The sequence below is a fragment of the Oryzias melastigma genome, linkage group LG7 (assembly GCF_002922805.2).
Source record: "Oryzias melastigma strain HK-1 linkage group LG7, ASM292280v2, whole genome shotgun sequence".
Classification (NCBI taxonomy): Eukaryota; Metazoa; Chordata; class Actinopteri; order Beloniformes; family Adrianichthyidae; genus Oryzias; species Oryzias melastigma.
In genome coordinates, this window is record NC_050518.1 from 29,406,088 (window position 1) to 29,428,885 (window position 22,798).

Genomic DNA, 22,798 nt, shown 5'->3' on the forward strand with positions numbered 1-22,798 from the left:
ATCAAAAAAAACTCTAAATGACCATTTGTTTGTTAATCAAATTATACCAGGATTCTTTAATAGTTGGAATATCAATTTCTGGTTTTAGATTTAAAAAGAAGTTATAGCCTATATGAGGTAAATCTATAAAAAGACAATTGTTAAATTATATCTAATTACTATATTTTTTCATCACATCATCAATAAATAGTCTGTTTTCAAACTTGTTATTTATAAGCTGTACCAAACTATAAGGGGCATTGATCGAAATAAAAGAGTCAGAGTCAGTCAGACTTTATGAACTGTGTTCACTGTAACTCTAGAACTTCTTTGTTACACCAACCTTGTTGGTAAAACATACATTTTTTTTTTAAACAGAATATGTCCAAATTCTTTCACTACTCACTATATAGGGAATTATTATTTTGGACAGCACATTTTGTTGTGGTGTCTGAATCTACAATTGCAAAATCAAGTGCCTCAGAAATTTCCTAGAACTCTTTGCCAAAAATGTGCATATAATATAGACCGAAATGCCTTGCATTTGAACAAATAATTGCGAAAAAAAATTGTGTTTAAATTAATTTTTTTAATAAACCATCCTCATAAGTAAACATGAAATGCTCATATTGATTCAAATTTCACATGTTGAAATCAGTGATGTCATATCTGCTATTTAGAAGAAGCTTTTAAAATCTAGGGCCATAGATAGTCTCTAAACGGAGGGACATTTTAGCAGAGCGTCATGTACCTCCCAAAATGGCCTCTACATCTGTAAGCACAACCAGAATTAAAAAAAAACCTTCACAGACCCTCTCCAATAAAAAAACAACAAAAAACATGTTTCTGGGGTTTCTTTTTTTTAACACGTTCTTCTTGCACCTTTCTAATGATGGAAAAACTATATATAAAAGAATTTAAGCTTAAAATTGCATTTTTTAATCATTTCTTTATTGAAATGATGGTGAAACAGAAGCAGATGAAACAAATGCCATTTAAAAAAGCTCTCAATTGTGAAACTGCATCAGGTGGACCAAAGTCTCCTTGCTCTGCTCCATTCCGATACATCCACTTGCAGACAAATAGATCCATAAACGTTTTCCTCGTCTGAGCTGGAATCTGGATCAAAACTAAACGGCTGGATATCTCTGATACTGCTCACCATTTTTGTTGGACTGGTGATGTTAGCTTGGGTTATGAGGCGGTGTAAGCTAGCAGGAGTGTAAACAAGGAGATCATGGGAAATAGGTGGAGGCTTACTACCACGCCAACAGTCCTGCCCACAACACAGAGGTGAATTTTTAATGAACTCTTGCTGCTCTGCAGAAATTATATCTTTGAAAACGACGGTTTTGGAATCAGAACCATAGTTAAAAGATCTTTAGGAACACTTTTACAATAGATCAAAAGATGATTACAGTGGGACTTTAAGTGCACCTTCTAGTGAGGAAAATATCTGCATATCAATGTCCAGAAAAAAAAGAATCAATTAAATGTATGTATTTGTACCTCAATAAAGGTCTTTTTGTTTGTTTACACACTAAAGTCGGCAGCTGTTTCTTATTAATGTCATCATCATCTTGCAGTAATTCTCTGAGAGAAGCTAATCTATTCCAGTGTGGTGACAGACGAGCTCTGAATGAGCAGAGACAGTCAAACCTCCACCAGCACACCCCCTCCACCCCCTCCACCGCCCACAAACCCCAACAGGAGCCAGAATAAAGCTGGTGACTTCAGGAACATTGTGTTACTCTTTTAAAAGTCAGTTCAGCTCAACCTTTGTGGAGCGGCGTAACCTCGTTTGTGCTGTAACAGGAGACGGAGGCGCTGGCTGGAAACACGATTACACACATGCTGTCTGCTGTTTATATGAGGTTAAACTGACCTTATGGAGACAGAGAGCGCACACACACTCCAGACTTTTTACTTTATTCTGGACTAACAGAGTTGAAACCTTTATAAGGATTATTTTGTCACTTATAAACAGGTAAATGTTTATTTGCTGCTCTGAAAATGAAACATGCAATAAATAAAGCTTTGAAATATAAACCAGGTATTAAATAGAAACTATTTGGATTTGTTTAAACAGTATCTCTAAATATTTATAACTAATGTGTTTTTTATAGAGTATGATCATGGAAAACACATATTTTTTTTCCTGGTGGATAAAATAAAATATCAGTTCTACATCATGGATGATGTGCCCTGGGCTGTGGTGCAGTGGGCGCTGCACTTCTGATCTTTAGGTTGGAGGTTGGAGTCTAAGTAGAACAACATTCTGTTAGCATTAGGAAGTCTTTCATTGGGAAAATAGTTGATGGTTGCTTCCAAAAAATATCTCCTTCCTAAAATTAATTTGACTATTTGCTTTAGGGAGTTGTAAGTAACTGTAACATTTAGTTAAAGAACCACTTATTACGTTTTTGATAAATCATTGGAGATAAAACGCTGTTTGTTTCTCCAATTTTTAAAAAATGTCATATTCATGACAGCATTAGGTGAATTTTAATTTACTTTTTTCAGAAAAAGGGGTGTGGTCTTATGACTAGAATCCTCCCTTAATGAGCATGGTCCAGTAATGTTAGCCCCGCCCACACACAGAGACTGCGTCCAAATTCATTCTCTACCACCTAACCCCTAAAAGACTATATAGTGAGGGACTATTCAGTGCACTGAGTTGTAATGCAATTTCAACACATGCTCACCACGTTCCCCCCCCAGTATTCAGTTCACCAGTATTTATGAATCCACTGGGGATGAAAACTTGGAGGATTTATTAAAAAAGTAAATAACTAAATGTACATACATACACATTAATGCATTAATTAAACGAGTTATATTTATTATCGCACATTCATTACACTTTGAAAAGCAACCGTCTTCTGCTTTGCGTTGGACGATCTGGCTTAACCAATCAGAATCCAATCTATTTCCCTGATTCCCACATTCGGTTAGACAGAGATTTATTTTATGCCAGATGCCCTTCTGACACAACGCTGTTTCTTCTCTGAGTTGGAAATCAGCACAGGGAGACAGATAACCAACTGAGCTATCCAGCTGCCATCATAAACAATTACATTAGGAAATTTTAAGGCTTTACGAATGTATTCACTAACGTTAATTAATGCATACAAATAGGTTGAATAATAAACATTAGTTAACTGCTAACTAATGCATTAAGTAATACACTAAGCAATTCATAAAAGTACCTGTCGACACTTTATTTATTAGTTAATTAATGCTTAATTATGCATTACCTAACAACAGACTCCTATTGTTTAGTGTAACTCAGCCTTTTAATGATAAAATATCTGTTATTTTCATTGTATCATATCAAAATACTTTTGAATTTGTGATATGAACAAACACATCAGTGCACAAACATCATGTCTGTCCTTGTAGGTCATGTCATGCTGTTATGTAATATTTCACTGTCCACAATCACATATCAGTAATTCTCCTGGGAAAACTTTGGGGTGTTTCGCTCATGGCGGGATGACCTCGTGAGAAAGTTGGCACCTCTTTTTCCCCTCATGAATTCCGACATTTACTCAAAGGTTTTAGGACATTTCTTTCGAGTTTCTGCAACTTTTTTGCTGCCGAATCCTTCACTTAAGCCTTTCAGACACAATCTCTCACCTCATCTTCTAATGATATAAGAACCAAAAAACCTCAGAACTTTATCATATTATCAGTTCAATGTTGACCAAATATTAGAGTTGGTGTATTTATGATTTGCTGTTAGAACCACAACAGAAAAATCCTCAAAAATGGGTTCAGGATGTTTGTATGAGGATGATGTCCTCCTTAATTATTAAACAAAGAGCAAGGAAGAATGTGCTTTAATCAATAGGCAGATAAGCAAAAGATTCAGACCTTGAGAGCTGGGGAAGCTCCAGACAATTACTTAATATCCGAGGGTGTTTAACAGAACAAGGAGGACATGATTATGCAACAGATGGGATTTCTGTCTTTTGCTAATAAGAAGGAAGCACAGCAGGCGACTTACGGGAACAACACCAAGATGAACTAATAAGCTCTGACTGGTGAGGCTGCAGGAAGTCTCAGGCCTGCGACGGCTGCTGATGAGGATAGCATATCGAGTGGCCCTCCGAGCTGTGACCAAAGCCAAAAGCACTTATCACACTCACAAAGGCTCTCTTTGTGGAGTTATCGGTGTGTCTTTTCTTCAGAAAGCCAAACATGGTATTACTGTAAAAAAAGGCGATAGCCGTTTCTCTCCAAGGTCTATTTTTGTGGTGACTCAGTGATGAACTGTGGTGGTCAAATAAAGTCTGAGGGGAAACCGTGACTCACATGCAAATACGCTTCTCTGTGAAAATAGTCGCTCAATGAACAAGATAAAAAAAACACTGCGTGTGTTTGTTATGTGCATGCAACAGAATCCCCCTCATACTTGTAACATTTTATCGGGTTGAAGCACCAATGTAATGAGTATTATGTTGGATTCCTCTGAAAGTCATGCATTCACACCATCATCTATATTCATCTATATTCCCCCCCGTTTATCCACTATGTTCCCCTTCTCTGCCATTTGGATCTCTGTAAGAAAGCTTGGCTCTTCAAAGATGCAGAGGTGTTTCCAGGACAGCACAGATCTGCTGTCTTACCCTGGTAGTACATGGTGTAACAGCTCGTGATAAAAGTGCCAAAGTGCCACTCTCGCAAGATGTCCAAACTATTTCCACATCAACAGTTGCTCTAAAAAAAGAAGCTCATTTCTGCCACTCGGATGTGTGATTTTGATCTACTGTTGACGGGCTTCAGGTCATGGTCGTAGGTCAGGACAAGAGCATACATTGACTCGTAAATTAAAACTTTCAACAGTTGAAAAACAATGTTAAAATTTGTTGGTCAATTTCAGGCTTTACTTAGTGAGCAGAACCGGCTCAGATATGACTCTATCTGGAGGAGTGACTCGTTCCTGACTCAAAGAGGGGGTTTGACCTTTTTCCACCTGAGAGTCAAGACCTTAAAACGATTCATACTCAGCTGCCAATTGCTCCAACAAAAAGTCAAATTTGGTCTCAAACAAGTCGGTGTTGAGTTCCAAGTCAGCAGTAATCTAGTTGATATTAAGTCTTGTTCAGAAACAGTAAAATAAGTTATAGTAAAAAGTAAAAACAAGTTAGAAGTGTCTGGGTATAAGTTTAAGTCAGATCTTGTCTCAAAGAAACAAGTCATATCAGATTCCAAGTCCCTGGTTTCCAAGTCATGTCAGGTCTAATCTTAAAGGGCAATTTCACATTAAGGTCCAAGTCTCTGGTTACAAATGAAAATCAGGTCTTGTCTTACAGAGACACATTTATTACAGGGACTACAAAGGGCAAGTTCAAGTCAAGTTTCATGTCCCTGGTAAAAGTATTTTTAAAATGTTGGTCTTAGAGACAAGCCCATGCAAGTCTATTCCTTCAAAACCACATCAACTTTTTCTTTGTGCTACGCAAACACCGGGCATGTGTTGCGGGTTCTTGAACATGTTTTTAGCCTATGGTGTTCACACTGGACTGTCACCAACTGATACTGGTGCATCTTCTCACAGTTTGAAGAGAGTTGGTGCGAAATGTCGAAGTGGTTTAAATCTCATAAATCTTGCTTCAAACTTTGTCTTTCACAGCTCTTTTCGGATCTATGAAAATCTTGGTGTGGTATGATTGCAGCCTGTCACAAACGGGCGGACAGCTGGTTCCACGTGCAGCAGGTTTATTGGTTCAGACAGGAACAAAGCACAGCTAAATGTCCACAAAGCTAAATCAGGGTCAGAAAGGCAGAGGTCAATCATGAGCATGGGATCCTCCAAGAAGAGAGTAGAGATGTCAGAGTCCAGAGGAGGGTCAGTGCAGGCAGCAGGCAATCAGAGATACAGTAGGGTCAGGTACACAGAAGATCAAGTCCAGAATTAAACACTCAGTAACGCAGGCAGGGTGGCACAAACAATACTTCGCACTGAGTGAGGCTCTGAGCAGTGCTTGGGTGTTCTGTGAGTGATTGGCAAATAAGAGATGACTGAGCAGCATCCAGCATTTTTGCGGTGACTCAGTGAGGAACTGTGGTGGTCAAATAATCTGGTTGGGCACCAGAATTCAGTTTAGATAAAAACTTTGTTCAAGTCATTCCATGAGAAACTCAAGTCAACTCCTGTCAGCCGTTTGAGCCCCATTTGTACTGATGTTTAATCACATTGATGTAAGATATTGCATTTTGGAAATCAATTCACTGGATTTAACTATAATACTGCTCTTTTTCTAAATGTCCCGACTTGCAAACTCTTCCAAAGAAGTGCTTTACGATGTGCATTTTACCATGGTGGTGATTAAATTAGGGTGAATTTCGTGTGTACTTCATCATCTGTCACTTCACATGCTCCTCACAAAATGAATCCAGTTTTTCTGGTTTCAATATCTTTAAAGGGAAAACAGATTCTACTTTGCCCCCCTCACATCTGCTCTAAAAGGAAGGCTTTATTTAAAACTTGTATACAGTTGTCTTTTCAACAATTGAAAGCCATATTTCTATCGGCTAAAACAACGTTTAATGTGCGGGTCAAACTGCCCCAGTTTAAATAAGATTCTGTTTTGCAATAAACCACTGAATATTCAGTCAAATTCATGTTGTGAAAGCTTTTTGGTGACATTTTTGGTCTTCCTACAAACAAGAGCTGACATGCAAGCTTTGAAGTGGTCTGTGTTTCTTAGAATATGAGGGGAAATGAAGAAATGTGTCATTCGTAGAAGTCTGTGGTCTCCTGCAGCCGCTTCACAGAAAGGGTTCGTTGTTACATGATGATGAAGAGAACACTTTTAAAAGACTCAACCTTTTTTATTCCCCTAAAGATGGAACTTGTGCTTCAGGGTTTTCTTTTTTGGATGACGTTGATAGACAGTTGACTGATGTAAAAATGCAGCCTTAAAGTCTTGTGGAATTTTGAGCATATAAAAAGTTGATTTAAAGTTTAAAGTCGCTGCCTTTTGGAACTTGATTGGGTTTTGTAAGGAAAGACATTCATTGGGAAAACTTGTACGAAATATCAAGGTTGTGCGCCCGTCGAGCAAAAGTATTCATGCATATTTTTCAATGGCTATGGTGCAGGCGACAAGTCATAGTGAACACCTATACAACACATAAGGGTAAGTAACGGCGAAGTAGGTGAAAGACAGGCGTGTCATATGGATTTTTTATTTTTACAAAACCCCAAACCCGATGGACTGCACAAGGAGCCTGTTAGTGTTTTTCACTGTTTGTAATTAGAGCATAATTTGTATAGGCGTCCTATGTGCATCACATGCATGCCCTGTTCAAGCAGCATCCATTCACAGTCATTAAGAGGCCTGTATGGATCTAGTTTGGAGCCAATATTATTTAAAACCCGAATAAAAAAATTTGAAAAAAATAATGGTGTTTGGCCAAAAAAATGGAAAATGTCCAAACCTTTTTCGCTATTCTAAAAAATGAATTATTTTCAGCTTTGCATGTTCTGTTTTTCAGGTTTCAAAACTCAAAATTTCAATTTCAAAAGTTTTTTTTCAGTTTCAAATCTTTTTTTTTTTCACTTTTTAACTCTTTTTTACATTTTCAAATCCGAAAATGTCCTTTTCAAGTCTTTTGGCCCCATTGCCACTTGTTGGGGCGAGCCTAACATTAAGGACCAATCAAAATCGATGAGGGTGGTAACTTCAGTCCCGGTGCATTCACTGACTCTGTGAATTGTATTAATTAAATACTTATGTTTGTTTTAGAATAGCAAAAGGTTTTGGACATTTTACTTTTTTTATCCAAACACCAATATTATTTTCAAAATGTTTTATTTGGGTTTAAAATATTCATGGCTCGATTTGGCTCCATAGGCCAGTACTCGTACCTTACTTACTAATGACTAGAATGTGGCATAAGGACACCGTACGACAGAATCACCAGTTTGTCTCGAGTGCGTGTAACTCTATTAGCTTCAGAAATACTTCATGATACACTTACAACAATAAAATGTGCAATTTTTTATGATGTCTCTTGAGGAGGGAGAGGTACAAGATACACCTGTGCTTCTCTTTAACACAGGAGTTTATGTTTTTTGATTTGCTGTAACTTTTCAACCAATAACACGATCAACGTAGTTCCAGTAGATTCCGAAGGAGAAAAGCAGCGCAAGTAGTTCCAAGAATCTACTGGAACTACGCTGATCGTGTTAATGGTTGAAAAGTTACAGTATGTTAAAGATTTTGTGTTTATACGTCACCTGGCTACCTGGGTTGCTAATCTACTAGCCCAAAGCTAATGAAAAATCAAACAATAAAACATATTTGGAAAGTTTCTTCTGAGAGAAAAGAGCTAGTGAGGAAAACGAAGAAGAGAATTCAACTTCAAGAACAATGAAGCGGATGTTTAAAGACAAAACCAGGAGTCACAAATATATAGACAATTGTTGTCGTGTAGCAGAAGCCGCTCTGGCTAATAAATGTCGACAGACTGTTTCACACACGCAGATAATAAAGTGGCAGACATGGTGGATTCACATTATATTTAGAAAATATCAGTTTTACGACATTTCATTTTATTTTGCTCTATTTATCCATCCCTCCTTAAAAGTCAGACGTAGCTGAAGCTATCGCCCAGGTGTTAGCCTCCACTTTGACGTGAAAGAGAAAATATTAATCACAAAGTTTAAACAGAAAATAAAGATTCAATCAAATAAAGTTGCTGATTTGTGGAAACTTGTAAAAGGGACATTTGAGAATTTTCCTACAGTGAGGCTGAATTAAGTTCAGAAACTTTAGCACAGAAAATGTTCGTATGTGCTGAAAAAAAGTTCAATGAATGAGAATTTATGTAAGGACAATTCTGGTGGAAATTGCAAATGCAGCTGAGAACAGGTGAGTCTTTAACCTGGATTTGAATACACTGAGTGTTTCAGCTGATCTAAGGTTTTCTGGAAGTCTGTTCCAGATCTGTGGTGTGTAGAAGCTGAATGCAGCTTCTCCATGTTTAGTTCTGACTCTAGGAACTGATAAAAGACCGGATCCAGATGACCGCAGAGGTCTGGCTGGTACATACTGGGTCAGGAGGTCAGTCATGTATTTTGGTGCTAAACCATTCAAAGCTTTATAAACCAGTAACAGAACTTTAAAGTCTATCCTCTGACAGACAGGTAACCAGTGTAAAGACCTCAGAACTGGACTGATGTGGTCTACTTTCTTGGTCCTACCAGTTCTGCTGGTAGAAGAGGAAGATGGTGTTTTTGTAGACAAAGCCAGAAAAGGTAGGGCAGAAGTGAAGGACTTTGAGTGGGAACTTTGACAGAGAAAACTAGAGAGTTGTCTGACATGATTGGAAAAAGAAAGGTGGATCTCCTGTGTGTTCAAAAGACCAGATGAAAAGGGAGCAAGGTTTATAGATTGGCAGCAGGTTTAAGGTTTCATCATGATGTGAAGGGAAAGAGGGTAGGAGTCATCCTGAAGGAGGAGTTTGCTGAGAATGTGTCAGAGTGAAGAGAATGTCAGACAGTGATGGATCTGAAACTGGAAGTTGTGTTATTGAATGTTGTTGGTGGTTGTGCCCCCCAGGTAAGATGTGAACGAGAGGGAAAAGAGAAAATGTTGGAGGAGAAGATCCAGGGTCTCTCTGGAATGGAGAAGACTTGGATGGAGATGTGGGTGAGGGAACAGGGGTGGGAGGGGAGTGATGAAAAGGTTTGAGGGAATGCAGAACAGATGATGGTGGTCTTTGCTAAATAAAAGGAAATGTCAACGGAGGAGACTTTTTTCTAGAAAAAGAATTATTCTTCACAACAACAGTGATGGGGTGTTAAAAGTTGAAGATATCACACCTGAACTTCTGATGTTGCAGACAATATCAGCTCAAGATCTTTAATATTTCAGTCTATTGTAAAAGCAAGTATTTTTTTTTTATGATTATGCCGTTTTTAGCCAAAATAATAATAAAAAACAGTCATTTTCAAGGACAGTTTCTTGCAGAACAGCTTATTAGAAATACACCTGTGAGTTGTGGGTTGGACTGTTGGTGTGGTGCAACCCTACCCTACTTCCAGTTACTGAGAGCTCTCTGTTTACATGTTCTCCTGCTAGCTCCACTACCCTAATATTAGTGGTGCAACAACAGTTTCTAGCAAAATTTGAGTAATCCAGACGGACAGTTTTAAAGCCAGATGCCAGCTCAGCTGAGGAAAACAAAGACGTACATGAATCTCTTGCAGGGTTGGGCAAACTGCAGCCCGGGGGCCACATGCAGCCCCTGATCTTTAGTCTGCTGTACAGGTGGGTGCATCGGAATGGAGCGGACCCTCCCTCCACATCTGGACGATCTTTTTCAAGCGGCATTTTTTCATCTGTTCAGCTGTTCATCTGCTCAGAAATGCATTTTTAACCTTATTTTTTATATATGTCCTCAATTATCAGAAAAACGCCATAAGGGTGTGGTAAAAACACCATCTTCATTACAGTAGGTCTTTAAAAAAATAATCTGAACATCCCTTATTGAGACTATAATGGCCCTTCACTGGCTGGAAAATAGATGGAGGGACTTTCAAATGATTTTTGAATGTCATTTATGTCATACATAATAAGGGGGTTGCCTGTTTTTATGTCGCCTTTGGGCTTCTGACTTAAAATTGAAAAAACTAAAATGTGTACGTTTACTCAGATTCATTTCAGGTTTATTTGACGACATGAAACAGAACTCAAGTAACAAGGAACTCTTTAAAATAAGCCCCTGGGCACCTGAGCAGTTTGTAAGCGGTAAATATCCTGTTGCAACTGTTAAAACAGAAAACAAAGAAAGTAAAGCGCACGGAGTCTCTTTACAAAGTTTGTTCTGCTGCCACAGGAAAGCTAGTCGGCCTCATTTGCTCTTTCCTGGTTTCACACCAGATCAGTTTACACGATAACTAGATTAGTCTAACAAACTCTTACATGAGTTACTGAGACGCTCTCACAGATAGGATTTGGTTGGTTTTCCTCCTGCGTTGTGTCGCAGATTCACCAAATGAAACTGTTTAAAGCCGCTAAAGATTTCTGCTCTTATCTCTTGGTTGTAAACAAGCTGTTTTGTTGCCTTCTCCGCCGCTCTTATCTCTCATCAGTTTTTCCGCTTTAACAGTTTCTTCTACAAAAGCGTCAGACAGGAAGTTGAACTCGTAATACTCAGAGAGTGCGAGAAAGCTCACTGCAGGCGTCCAACCTGATCCTGTTCACCAAAACAAAGGAAACACACACAAACGGATGTCATCGTTAAAGAAAAATATTTATTGGAATCGTATAAAAATAAGTTTCTAACATAATTTACAATCTAATTTGAGTGAGTGAAAAACAACAACATTCACACAACGGCGTAAACACCAGCCACCATCAGTAGATGTTTATGTACATTAACATGGAAGTGCTTTTCTGAACTACTTACACTTTATTTACACAGCATTCACCAACTGCTCTCTTGAAATTTCCATCCATAAATATGAAATTCAAACTTGCATTTCTTCTTAAATAAATCGTGGGCCCTTCACTGGCTGTGGGTGGCACAGCCAAAAATGCTTTCATAAATAAATAAATAGACGCTGCGACTCCGCCCTTAAAAAAAAAACAACCAAAAACAAAAAGAAAAACTCCTCAAAGATGGAAGATGAGTCACAGCATTGATAATAAATATCTTTCTTATTTACAATTTCTCTTCCCACTAGAGTTGAAGCAGAGGATGGAAGGAGGAGCAGAGGCGCGTCGGTATGCTGACGTTTGCATTGTTCGGTGCGTTTGGGCGGATGCCGGCGAGGAACGGAGGAAGCACGGCGGGTGGAGGCGGGGTGTGGACGCGGGATTGAGGTAAGTCCAGTGTTTTCTGGTGTGGATGACTTGTTTGCTACCACGAGGTCGTGCGGTTGCTAATGGCGACGGGGGTAGTAGTAGTAGTAGTGGCGGTGGTGATAGTAGTGGTTGTAAAACTGGCACAGGCTTCACTGATCTAGGCCCGTGAGAGGAAAATCAAACAGACAACAACAAATATAAAGCCTTGTAAGTAAAGGAGCAAAAAGGTTCCTCTGCCTTTTTGATTTCTTAGGTTCAAGTATCATCAGGCCCCCCCTCCCCAGCAACAAAAAAACAATCTCTAAGAAGGCACTTTCTCTAAAACGAGCAGCTCCTCTGTAACCACGCCTGTATTCTTGCATCTCCTGTGTTTAGGAATCAGGAGGAAGAGTGCAGGGCGCTGCAGTCGGAGGGGGCCTTACTGCCCCGGAGCTGTTGAGCAGGACAACCACAGCTCGACCCGACGGCGTGGAGCAGCCCGCCAGGCTGAGGCGCGCCCTGGCAGGGCAGGGTCGCCCTCTCTGCTATATGTCCTTCTGACAGTGTCGATTCAGTCCAAAACAGTCTGAAGACAACGGCATCACCGAGCCACGCCTACCGGCGCTGGCGTGAAGGAGCTGGACTCGTGGCTGATGCTGTGCAGCCTGATCTCCGTGGTCGTCTTCTCCATCTGCGGCGTGGACGCCACTGAAGAGGCGGTACTCTGCATCCACGAGTGGTTGATGACATCCTCGAAGGACGGCCGGTCAGTCGGCCGCAGGCTCAGGCACCATTTGATGAGGTGCTGGCATTCTGGAGGAGCAGAGGAGCGTCACATTAGTCCAGAGTGACGGCGATGTAGGCGTGTTGAGGAGTGGAAGTGAACTCACCTGCAGAGACTCTCCTCCGAAACAGAACCTGGCCCCGGACAATCTCCTCATCGTGCTCAAATGGGATGTCCCCACACACCATGTCATACAGCAGGATGCCCAGAGACCACATCGTGGCGGAGCGCCCCTGATAGCGGTGATACTTGATCCACTCAGGCGGACTGTACACTCGCGTTCCTGTGGAAAAAAGGAAAAAATCCTTAAAAGCTGCAAAAAAAACTTAAAAAGTATAAATAAATGCTTTGCAGGTGTGCTTGCATAACTGTCAGCTGAGGCTCAGGAGCTGACAGCCCGTGTTTGCATGAGAGGGAGGCGTGTGCGTGGGAGGGGAGCAGACATGTGACTTTGTTTACAAACTTTGAGTTGTAAAAATACCACTTCCGTCCGCTAGGGGGCGGAAAACCAATGCGGTTCGTTTGTGACTCGGTGGAATTTCTGTTACATGAGCCTGAAAGTCACGCGCCCTCACACTAAAATATAAAATAAAATAAATTATTTGAACAAATTTACCATCAAAGTCCGTATAGATGGAGTCTTTCAGCAGAGCTCCGGAGCCGAAGTCGATGAGCTTCATCTCCCCGGTGCGGAGGTCGATGAGGATGTTCTCGTCCTTGATGTCCCGGTGCACCACGCCGCAGCTGTGGCAGTGGCGCACGGCCTCCAGCACCTGGCGGAAGAAGCTCCGCGCCAGCTCCTCCGGTAAGGCCCCCCTCTCGGTGATGAAGTCGAACAGGTCCTTGACGTTCTCGGGTCTCTCCATGACGATGATGAAGCTGTCGGGCCGCTCGAACCAGTCCAGCATTTTGATGACGCCGCGGAAGCCCGTGCCGACCTTCTTCAGCAGGACTATCTCCATCGGAACCCGCGCGCCGCTCGGCTGAAGACACCAAATCCACCATAAATGCTCCGCTTTTTTTAAACGATAAATTTGCGTCAAATAAATGTCTTTTCTTACCAGCTCTCCCCACTCGGAGATCCTGTCCTTGGCTACGTGCTTCACAGCGACCTACAAGCGGCAGAACAAAGCCGTTAAAACTCCCAAACATTTTCAACATTTTCAGCAGGAATCTGGAAAAGTGGCGCGTGCTCACCGGAACTCCGTCTGAAATCCGCGTGCCGGCGTAGACGGTCCCGAAGCCGCCGCTGCCCAATACCGCGCCGACCTGGTACAGCTTCTCGAACGGTTCCTTCTCCTTCACTGCAAAGACACGGAGCCGGTAAGTCCCAGAAAAACTGAAACCCGGTAAAGAAGAGAGCCCGAAGCGGAGAAGAGGCGCTACAGTGAGCCGGAGCGGCCGGCCATTGCAGTCCTCCATGACAGCGCGGAGGGCGGCTAACCTTGATGAACCTGGAGCTGGATCTTCGCCGGCATGTCTGCGGCCAGAGAATTCAGCTTGGACAGCAGCATTTCTGGGAGGAGGTAATAATCCACCACGGAGCGGCTGGAGGTGATGTTTTGTTTTTAATTTAATCCAGAGGCGGGCTGCGACTCTCCCGTGAGCTGGAGGGCTGGAAGTCCACGTTGCAGCGACAAAAATGCGGCAGGAATCCTTTCATCCAGAGCGGGAAGACAATCCGCCTGAGCTCCGGGGGGGAAACAAAACCAAATCCCGCAGCGCTGAGCTCCAAAAAACAAAATACGATCGTAATATTTGTAAACAAACGAATAAAAATAATTTATATACACAGATTTAAATTAAGAGAGTTGAGGCTTTGGCCAGACGCTGGCTCCTGAAAGGAGATCTGAGGGGGGCAGGATTCTTATATGACTCGTAGAAAAGCAAAGGTGACGTCAACGCTATCTCCGCCTCTTTCGCTCCCCTCCGCCAATGGGGTTGAAGCATCGAGTTCCAAACTCACGTCAATCACAAAATGAAAATACAGACAGCCTCTTAACCGGCCGGCCCAGACAGACGTGGCGGGAATCAAAACGCGCCAAAAACAGAGACCAAGCCATTATTATGACTCCAGACAGACGCTCCTTCCGCGGGAAACGAAACATGAATGCTCTTTATCTGGAAAATAAAAAAAAACATATTTTTATGAGCACATTGGGTGTAACAGATGAACACATTTCTATTATTTATCAAATGTGTAATATTGTATTAAATGACATGTGATTGCACTCAGGTAGCAGTTCATCAATGTGGTTGTTTTAACAGCCCGCCATTTACCTTATTATGTTCCCATTAAAAGCGCAGTTTATCAGTCTGCAGCTCTGTTAACTGACAATGTCCCTCCACTGGCTGCGCATCAAAGCGGCGCGAGGGGCGGGCGCGCGGGCTCGGGAGGGTTGGGGGGGCGCATTCCTCTCATTCTTTCAAATTGGGTGGCCGCGTTTGCAGCCGTTCACAGGATGTGGGAAACTGGAGATAAAAAGAGTCCCATTTACTCCTCCAAACACACACTCCTTCCTCCTCCCCCCAGCTCTCCCCCTCTCTCTCTGCTCCTCCACTCCTCCGCCCTCCTTTTTTCCCGCGCCTGTTATTGTCTGAATGGCATGCGCTTTTCTTTCTTTCTTTCTTCCCTCCTCCTCTTGCTTCAAAAAACGCGCTCAATTTGCATTTCGTTTTCCTTTGAAATTTCTAGGCAACTTTTCAACCGTTGCAACGAAAATGTATTGCAATTAGGAAGACAAATTTCAAACCAACAAAAGTTATGAGCCAATTAAATCTGAAATAAATACACTAATACTTTTTTGTCTTTTGTTGCATTGTAGATTAGTCAGGTTATACTGTCATAACAAACTATAACAGTATAGTTCAGTGCTTTGGCAGGGATGCAGAGGAACATTTAATGCTAAAAAAAGTTCAAGCACATCCAAACATTAAACCACTTTACACGACCTCTGACCTTCATGGAGGGCTTCTCCTCAAGTCAGTGACATTTAAAGTGACCTTCAGCTTTTGCAAACTCATCTAAAGGGGAAACCGTGCAGGCTGCACCCTCCCTTTGCCTCCTGATTGCTCAGGTATAGACTGCTGTAATGACCCTGATGACCCCTCCCAGGATGAAGCTACTTCAGACTATGGACGAATGGATACATCTAAACCATGAAGAAACAGGACACACTTAAAAAAAATATCCCAAATACAGAAAAATTCTGTGTTATAACTAAATGCAATTTATGTGCCAAATTCATGTAATATCCTTTAAAATTCTCTCAATTTTTGCTTGTTGAAGAAGAAGCTATTCCCTAATTAAGATCTTCTTTGTGTCAAGTATGAAATAAATAAATTAAGTTTATAAAAAAACACATATCTTTTTATTGGCTGTTGAAAAAAAAGTTCTAAACAACAGAACAAAAATTTAATTATTCAAGTAACTGCCAGGCACTTTGGTGCCCGCACAGCCAGTCTCCCAACACCCGCCCCCATCTACCTCCAAAGGAGCGTCTCACCAAAGGATGACAAGTATAACGTTTAACAGTCTTTTTAAATGAAAATAAATGATTGATGCTTCATGAGAACTCATCGAGAATCAATCGGACTAAATATCGTAATATATCACAATATCGATATTTTGGTACACCCCTAGTAAACAAAGGGGTTATGGGACATGAGTGCACCCCACGCCCACAACTCAGAGGTGAATTTCTAATTAATTTCTGCTGCTCTGCAGAAATTATGTCCTAGAAGACGACAGTTTTTTTCTGATTTTGGCTAAAAACTGCATAAGACCACTGAGAATACTTTGAAAACAGATCAAAAGATGACCGGAGTAGGATTTTAAATGATCTTGTGAAACCTTGATATCTTCATTAAAATACTTTAACTTTGCAGATCAGACCTCATTGTAGCTCTCCAGCGGCTTTTTGTTGTTTAACTTAACCAAAACCGAAAGTCAAAATGCTTCCACCTGGAATGAACCCTCTGATTTGTGCTTTGTTGCATCAAATCAAACAGATTTTTTTCAGGATTCCGACTGAAAAGATAATATATGAATTTCTTCATATTTTGGAGGATGAAATCCCGCATTGAAATCAGCCGTAAAAACCTTGTCATGGGTGTGTTAAATATAAGCAATAAAACATTTTTTTGTGTTGACGTCATAACACATACATCAACTCCAGACATGCAGAACATGTTATGGCTGCAAAGGAATCAAAATGTGACTTTTCTTCAAAGTTTCTTCAAGTTCGATCCTGCAGTTTTGCAGAGTCCCAGGTTTCTCATGGGCTGGGGAGGGGTCACATTTGCTTTTCCTTCACTAGCATTTATGATGACGTTGATTGCATGTGAGCCCAGTGGGTTAAATAACGCATGTCAGAAATGCTGGGGGAGTTTTTTTTTCCCACACGCCAACCCTGCATAACTGGGATGAAAGTCACACAAGTCTGTTCATACTTGCGTTCAGGACGCTCAGGGCGAATTCCTCTGCTACTTATGAAGCGTTTGAAATGAGGACAAAATGCAAATGAGGTTCTGCCCTGTTCACGCCCCATAAAACCATCCCAGTTACAAAAACTCACCAATATTTATGTTTTTTTCAATCTAAAATTGGAGCGTAATGCCAGGATGCCTACACAAAGGTGTGGCTTCATTTATGTGTGTGTTGGCACCACTGCAGAGCTCTTGATTACTTTTTAATTTCAAAGCTGCTGTCTGCACAGCATGATCTCTTCTGAGACAAAGAGGCTTCTTGCTGTTTCAGATTAAATCAGGGATGATCTGACCAATGAGCTCAGACTCACTTAATCCTATTTTGTTTAATAACTTAACTTCCTTATGCTCAATAATCCCACCACTTTACTCAGTGCATGTGCAGGTATTGCGCTCAAATATGGTGCAATCCTTATTTTAGGAGCGGGCTTCGGGGTGGATCTTTATTCAAGGGCACCAGGGAGGTGTGTGAAAACGGAGAGGTCCAGGGAGCCGGGAGTGACGTGGAAATGCCAGCAAGTGAGCGCATCTTTTTGGGGGCAGCAGAAATGCTTTCATGCACGATCAGCAGGGCTCAAATGACTGCCACCAAGTTCAGTCTGTCAGAGGGGCATATTATTAGTCTGTGGCCAGCTGCTCACACCAATATCTGGAAGTCTCAGTTTCCCCTGAGGGATGGGCTGTAACTTCTTACAGTAAAGCAGGACATCCCAGATCTGCAGAGCCCCCTGCATGCAACGTATTTTTAAACTATTTTTTCCCTTTATGTAAGGCTTTTTTTCCCCCCTGCAAACTACAGTTCAGGAGTCCACGAGGGGAAGCGGCGCTGCAGCTGCAGAGCGGCATTACAGATGAAATAGCTACGCATTTATGAATGACTTCCTCTTTCTGGAGAAATAGAAACTATGACCAGAGAAAAGCTTCACAACAACATTGTAATCTCGCTTATAAAAAATCCACAGCAGTGGACTTTTTAAAACAAAAAATCCAAATGTACAGATTGTATTTTTGTAGATATTATGAAAAAGAAACTTTTCTTTCCTCATGCTACGCCTTTAGAAAATAATTGAGTTGATGCATTATAGACCAACCCTGAGGAAAAGTGTTTTTTTTTATTTAAAATTAGGCTTTAAATTGCTTTTCTGAGTACTTTTTTAATTCAAATTGTTGTGACTCAGGAGGAGATGAACAAATATTGTTAGAAACGGAACATATTTGTGACACAGAAAATACTCTGGGTGGGGTGCAAGCTCCCGTCTCTGCTCCATTCTTATGAATTCACTTGTACACAAATAGATCCATAAATGTCTTTGTTTTCCTCTGCATCTGGCTAAAAACTGTACCACTGGATAGCTCCAATATTGCTGTCCATTTTTGTCACAACGGTAATGGTTTAAGGTGTTGCTTTGCCCCAATGGTCACACCCACAACTCTGAGATGAATTTTTTGCAGAAACTATGTCCTAGAAAACGGACCAGATTTTAGATTTTTTCTAAAAACGACATAATCATAATGAGCTAGAAATGCTTCAAAAAGAGCTCAAAAGAGGATCAAATTGGGACTTTAAGTTGCAAACGTCACAAATATTTGGTCAAACTCGTCATTTTCTAAAGCAGGACAAAATGTTCTCAACTTTGACACTGAAAGCCGGCACAGCGCTGTGTCCCTCACTGACGCTGCAGAGGGAAACATCCCATGAACTCACTTATCTCCCTGACCTTTTGGTAGATCCTTGGCCTGACACTCCACCCGCACCCTTCATCAGAAATTTATGACATTTCCTGTGTCACACATTAACTGCACTCACATTGTCCTCCCACAATGTGATTCACTTTCCCTCCCGCGTGGCCTGTCCTTCTCCTTTCTGACTCACTCATTGAGGTAAAAGGTCTTGCCACCTGTCTGCTCCTTGAACACTTGTATGTCCATCACTCACGACGGCCAGCGAATCACGGCTTCAGCTGTCGCAGCAGATCCCACCTGCTGTCACTCTGCAGGGGATGCAAAAATAATTACGAGGGGGCCAGGGGGGGTGGAGCAAGCAAGTGTGGAAATAACAAGCTCTGGGATATGCTATTTGTTTGCACAGGGCTCTACTACTGCAGATAGTTGGTGCAAAATAAAGAAAAGCAAACAAATGTTTGTGTTGATGTGTTTCATTTACTTTGTTCCTCCATTTCTTATTCAATCTTTTAGATTTATGCATTTATTGAAGATTAAATCTTTGTTGAACAAAATGTACAGTTAGAATTCGGTGAGCCTTCTCAACTCAGTGGCTGTAAAACGGTGTGACATACTTAAGTGAGGCGAATTAGTGCTGAATCAGCATTGTGGCTGCTGCTTGGCATGCAGAGCTGCAAAAGTGTTAAGCTTCATTTTTCCTGGACTTTTAACCCTCTTTTTCTTAGGGTTACCTTTTTAATTTAACAAGCTGTCACCAGTGTCACAAACATTTCTGATGTTTGCTTCTGTAAAAGAGAAAACAAAATGTGTACAGTAATGAGCTTAATCAGGTAGCCAGAGGTGCACGGAAGCAGGAGAAATCAAAGCTTTCAAGAGGTTTTTGTTGCCATGCAAAGAAAAAAAGCCAAAGAATGTGCTAGCCAGGCTTTAGACCTTACTTAGTATAACCATCATCTGCACTCTCTGAGATACAAAGAAAAAATGTAGCCTTTGTGTTATGTGCGGCAGTGTCAACTTAACAAATGAGTTCTAGGACATGATAGCCATCGTTTTGGTTAATAACTTGTCTTTAGAAAACACTAAAATCCCACCGAACGGCATTTGCGTAGCGGGGGCGTCCAGTTTTAATGTTGTCCATGTACAGCTGCATTGAGGGGGTCCTGTGTTTTAAGCGTCAGGTGCGGTCACTGCCTTTATGGCACGATATTTCCCAAGTTCAAATAACTGAACTCTGAAGTTAGCAGGAGTCTGGAGAGTGGGTAAACAGATAGATGACGAGAAATGGGGGCAGGCTTACGCCACCCCAACAGTCCCACCCACAATTCAGTGGCAAATTTTTAATGAACAATTGTCACTCTGCAGAAACTATGTCCTAGAAAATGACAGGTTTGTTGATTTTGGCTCAAATCATCATAATGATAATAAAACAAACATTAGGAATTCTTTGAAAATGGATCAAAAGATGATTGGAGTGGAACTTTAACCACACATTTAGGTACTGGTAAGCTGGTACAAATGCACAACAGCAAACTTGAAGCTACCAGGTGGACTGATCAGAGTTCTCACGCTCAGCAATTACCCATCCATCTTCAGAACCCACTGAATCGGTTTTAGAGTCATGGTGCGGCTGGAGCCTAACCCAGCTCTTGTTGAGCAAAGGTGGGGCACACCCTGAACAGGTTGCCATTCTCTTGCAAGGCCACACACACACTGATTCACATGCATGATTAGGGGGAATTTAGAGACATCAGTTCACCTATGTGTCTTTAAACTCTGGGGGAAACCGGAGTGCCCATGAGAAAACCCATGCTCGAGGAGAACATGCAAACTCCACACAAAATGGTGCAAGCTGGGATTCCAACCAGGGCCTTGTCACTGTGACGTGAGTGCAAACCACTGTTCCACCATGAAACCCTCAGCAACAATCTTCTGGAAAAAACTATGGAGACGTCTTTGCACTGGACCGATGATGGGCAGTTGGGTCGTGGAATTGGTGTGCAGCGGAGTTCTTGGTGGTGCCGTTTGCGTCCAGTTGGTGATTGACGGAGATTAGCACATAATTAGAGGAGGGTTGTAAAAGTGCCCCACAGCTCAGCAGGAGGAGCAGCCTCACCCCTATCAGCCAAACAAAGCCTGCCCATGTCATTTATGTTGATTGGGTTTCCAGACAATGAAGACCGAGGGGTCATGGCTTCGTACCGCTTTGGATTTGACAGTCAGGAATTCATCGTTGAAGACATGGCTGGCGCTGAATCCTAGTTTAGCTCCAAACTTCCTCTGAAAAACTAAATAAGTTGTCACAAATTATTACCCCACCGGGCCTCTCAGCTCTGACCTTCCTGCATTAAAATTTATGAGGCGAGCCTTGTGGTTGGCAGCTGCTCAGCGTGAGTCCAATACGTCATCAACACACCTCACACACAAATAAACAAGCGGTGAAACACGCTTCTAAATTAGCTGTGGCTGTTTTAGCTTACGCCTAAAAAGGAAAGACTCAGAATGTGTGTGAAGGGGACTAATGCAGGGGGGTCTTTTAAATTATCTTTAGAGGTCGCCATAAGGAAGAAGGAGCATTTGTGGAGTAGGGTAACCTCCGGTGTGGCCTGACCTCTCCTCAGGTAGCCTCTTACCTCCTCCTCTCCTTGGGACGTGAGAGGTCTTGACCGGCAGGGCCATGAGAAAAACCTCCAATAGACATCAAAGTAGCTCTTTGTGGGAAAGCATCACAGTGAGTTTGTAGAGGACCCTAAAGGTCACCACAGGCCAACTTTCATGTCAGCACAGGCCTGCTTGGGGGTCAGGGGTGAGTGGCATACCTGCACAGCGCCGCTCAGGCTGTTCTTTCAGGAAATTATCCCCACTTGTCGCAATTAGGGATTCGGTTACTAAAGAGTCAATGCAAGGTTTGTTTGCAGCTTTTGTTGGGTTTGTTGAAGAGGAGCCGCTCCAATGTGAGTAAAATAAGGCGGGATGCTTTTACCGTTGCCCCTGGTTGCAACAACAGGCCTGTTGTCATTCTCCACTCGTCCACATGGGAGTTTAGATAGCAGAAAATAAAACTTCACCCCCTATTCTGGGAATTTCTTCATGAGTGATGATGTTGTTGATGGATAAACTGTAAAAGTAGAAACAAAAACATTATCACCTCTAGTGCAGCTGAGTGGTTTCACGTTAACACTTCAACAGCAAGTCTCCAATGACCCTGAGGCAAATCAGAAGGATGCAATAAGACGGGGTGGTTCTGTGACGACCCAATCAGAAAGGAATGTGGGTGAGTCCTTTAAGGTCTCACCCACAAGATTTTGAAAGCAAAGTAAAGAAAACAACGACACGGATCAGTGTTTTGGCTAACCAACCCAAGATGGGTCTTGTCTTCTTATTTGCATCTCAGTTTTTCCCCGCAGCAAAGCATCACTTCTTCCAGTGGTGCCGTGGGGTGTTTGAAAGCAGAAAGGAGGGGTTTGAACTGGTGTATATCTGAGAAGAATGTGCTGAACCAGGAAGAAGCCTGTCACCTTCCCACGGAGGGTAGTGGGGGGAGATAGAGTTGTTGTATAGCATCAGGGCTGTACACATTTATCCACGTGGGAAACAGACATGGTTGACATATTAAACTGGTGTCACACAAACAACCCAGTGTCACCGCTAAAGAATGTTGGCGGTGGGAATTTGCTCCCCTGAGGAGGAGCACACAGAGTTCCTCCTTTGCCCCCTCTTTAGGAATAAGCTGTTCTCTTTTTATGTTTCAGCGATGAGCAACAGCTTCTGCTAACCATGACTAACACTAACTTCCTTGGTAAAGTCGTGGAGCATTTTAAAGATTTCAACCTCTATTCTAAATGTCACTTTTCTCATTCAACCCCTCCCACTGACCCGCACCCACTGTTTACAGTTCATTTGCATTGTGGCTAAGAGAGTTTCGCCGTTAGTTTTTGTTGTTATCATCGGGGCAGAGGGGTTTTCCCACCAAACTCTTTTCATCCGGCTGAATGAAAACACCTCTGTGTTGCTGCCGGTGATGTCATGGCCCAAAAAGAGCTCAAAGCTGTTTCCCTGGGAA

The 22,798-nt window shown here is 41.9% G+C and overlaps 1 protein-coding gene across 1 annotated transcript; it reads right to left on the bottom strand.

Moving 5' to 3' along the window:
* Nucleotides 1-11,231: 11,231 nt before the first annotated feature.
* On the bottom strand, nucleotides 11,232-14,671 carry pim1 (Pim-1 proto-oncogene, serine/threonine kinase). Its single transcript, XM_024293926.2, has 6 exons — nucleotides 14,012-14,671; nucleotides 13,765-13,871; nucleotides 13,629-13,679; nucleotides 13,184-13,550; nucleotides 12,674-12,850; nucleotides 11,232-12,596 (listed from the first exon to the last, which is right to left on the bottom strand). The coding sequence occupies exons 1-6, from the start codon at nucleotides 14,079-14,081 to the stop codon at nucleotides 12,385-12,387; spliced, it is 984 nt and encodes a 327-aa protein (XP_024149694.1). The 5' UTR covers nucleotides 14,082-14,671; the 3' UTR covers nucleotides 11,232-12,384.
* Between the last annotated feature and the right edge of the window lie 8,127 nt (nucleotides 14,672-22,798).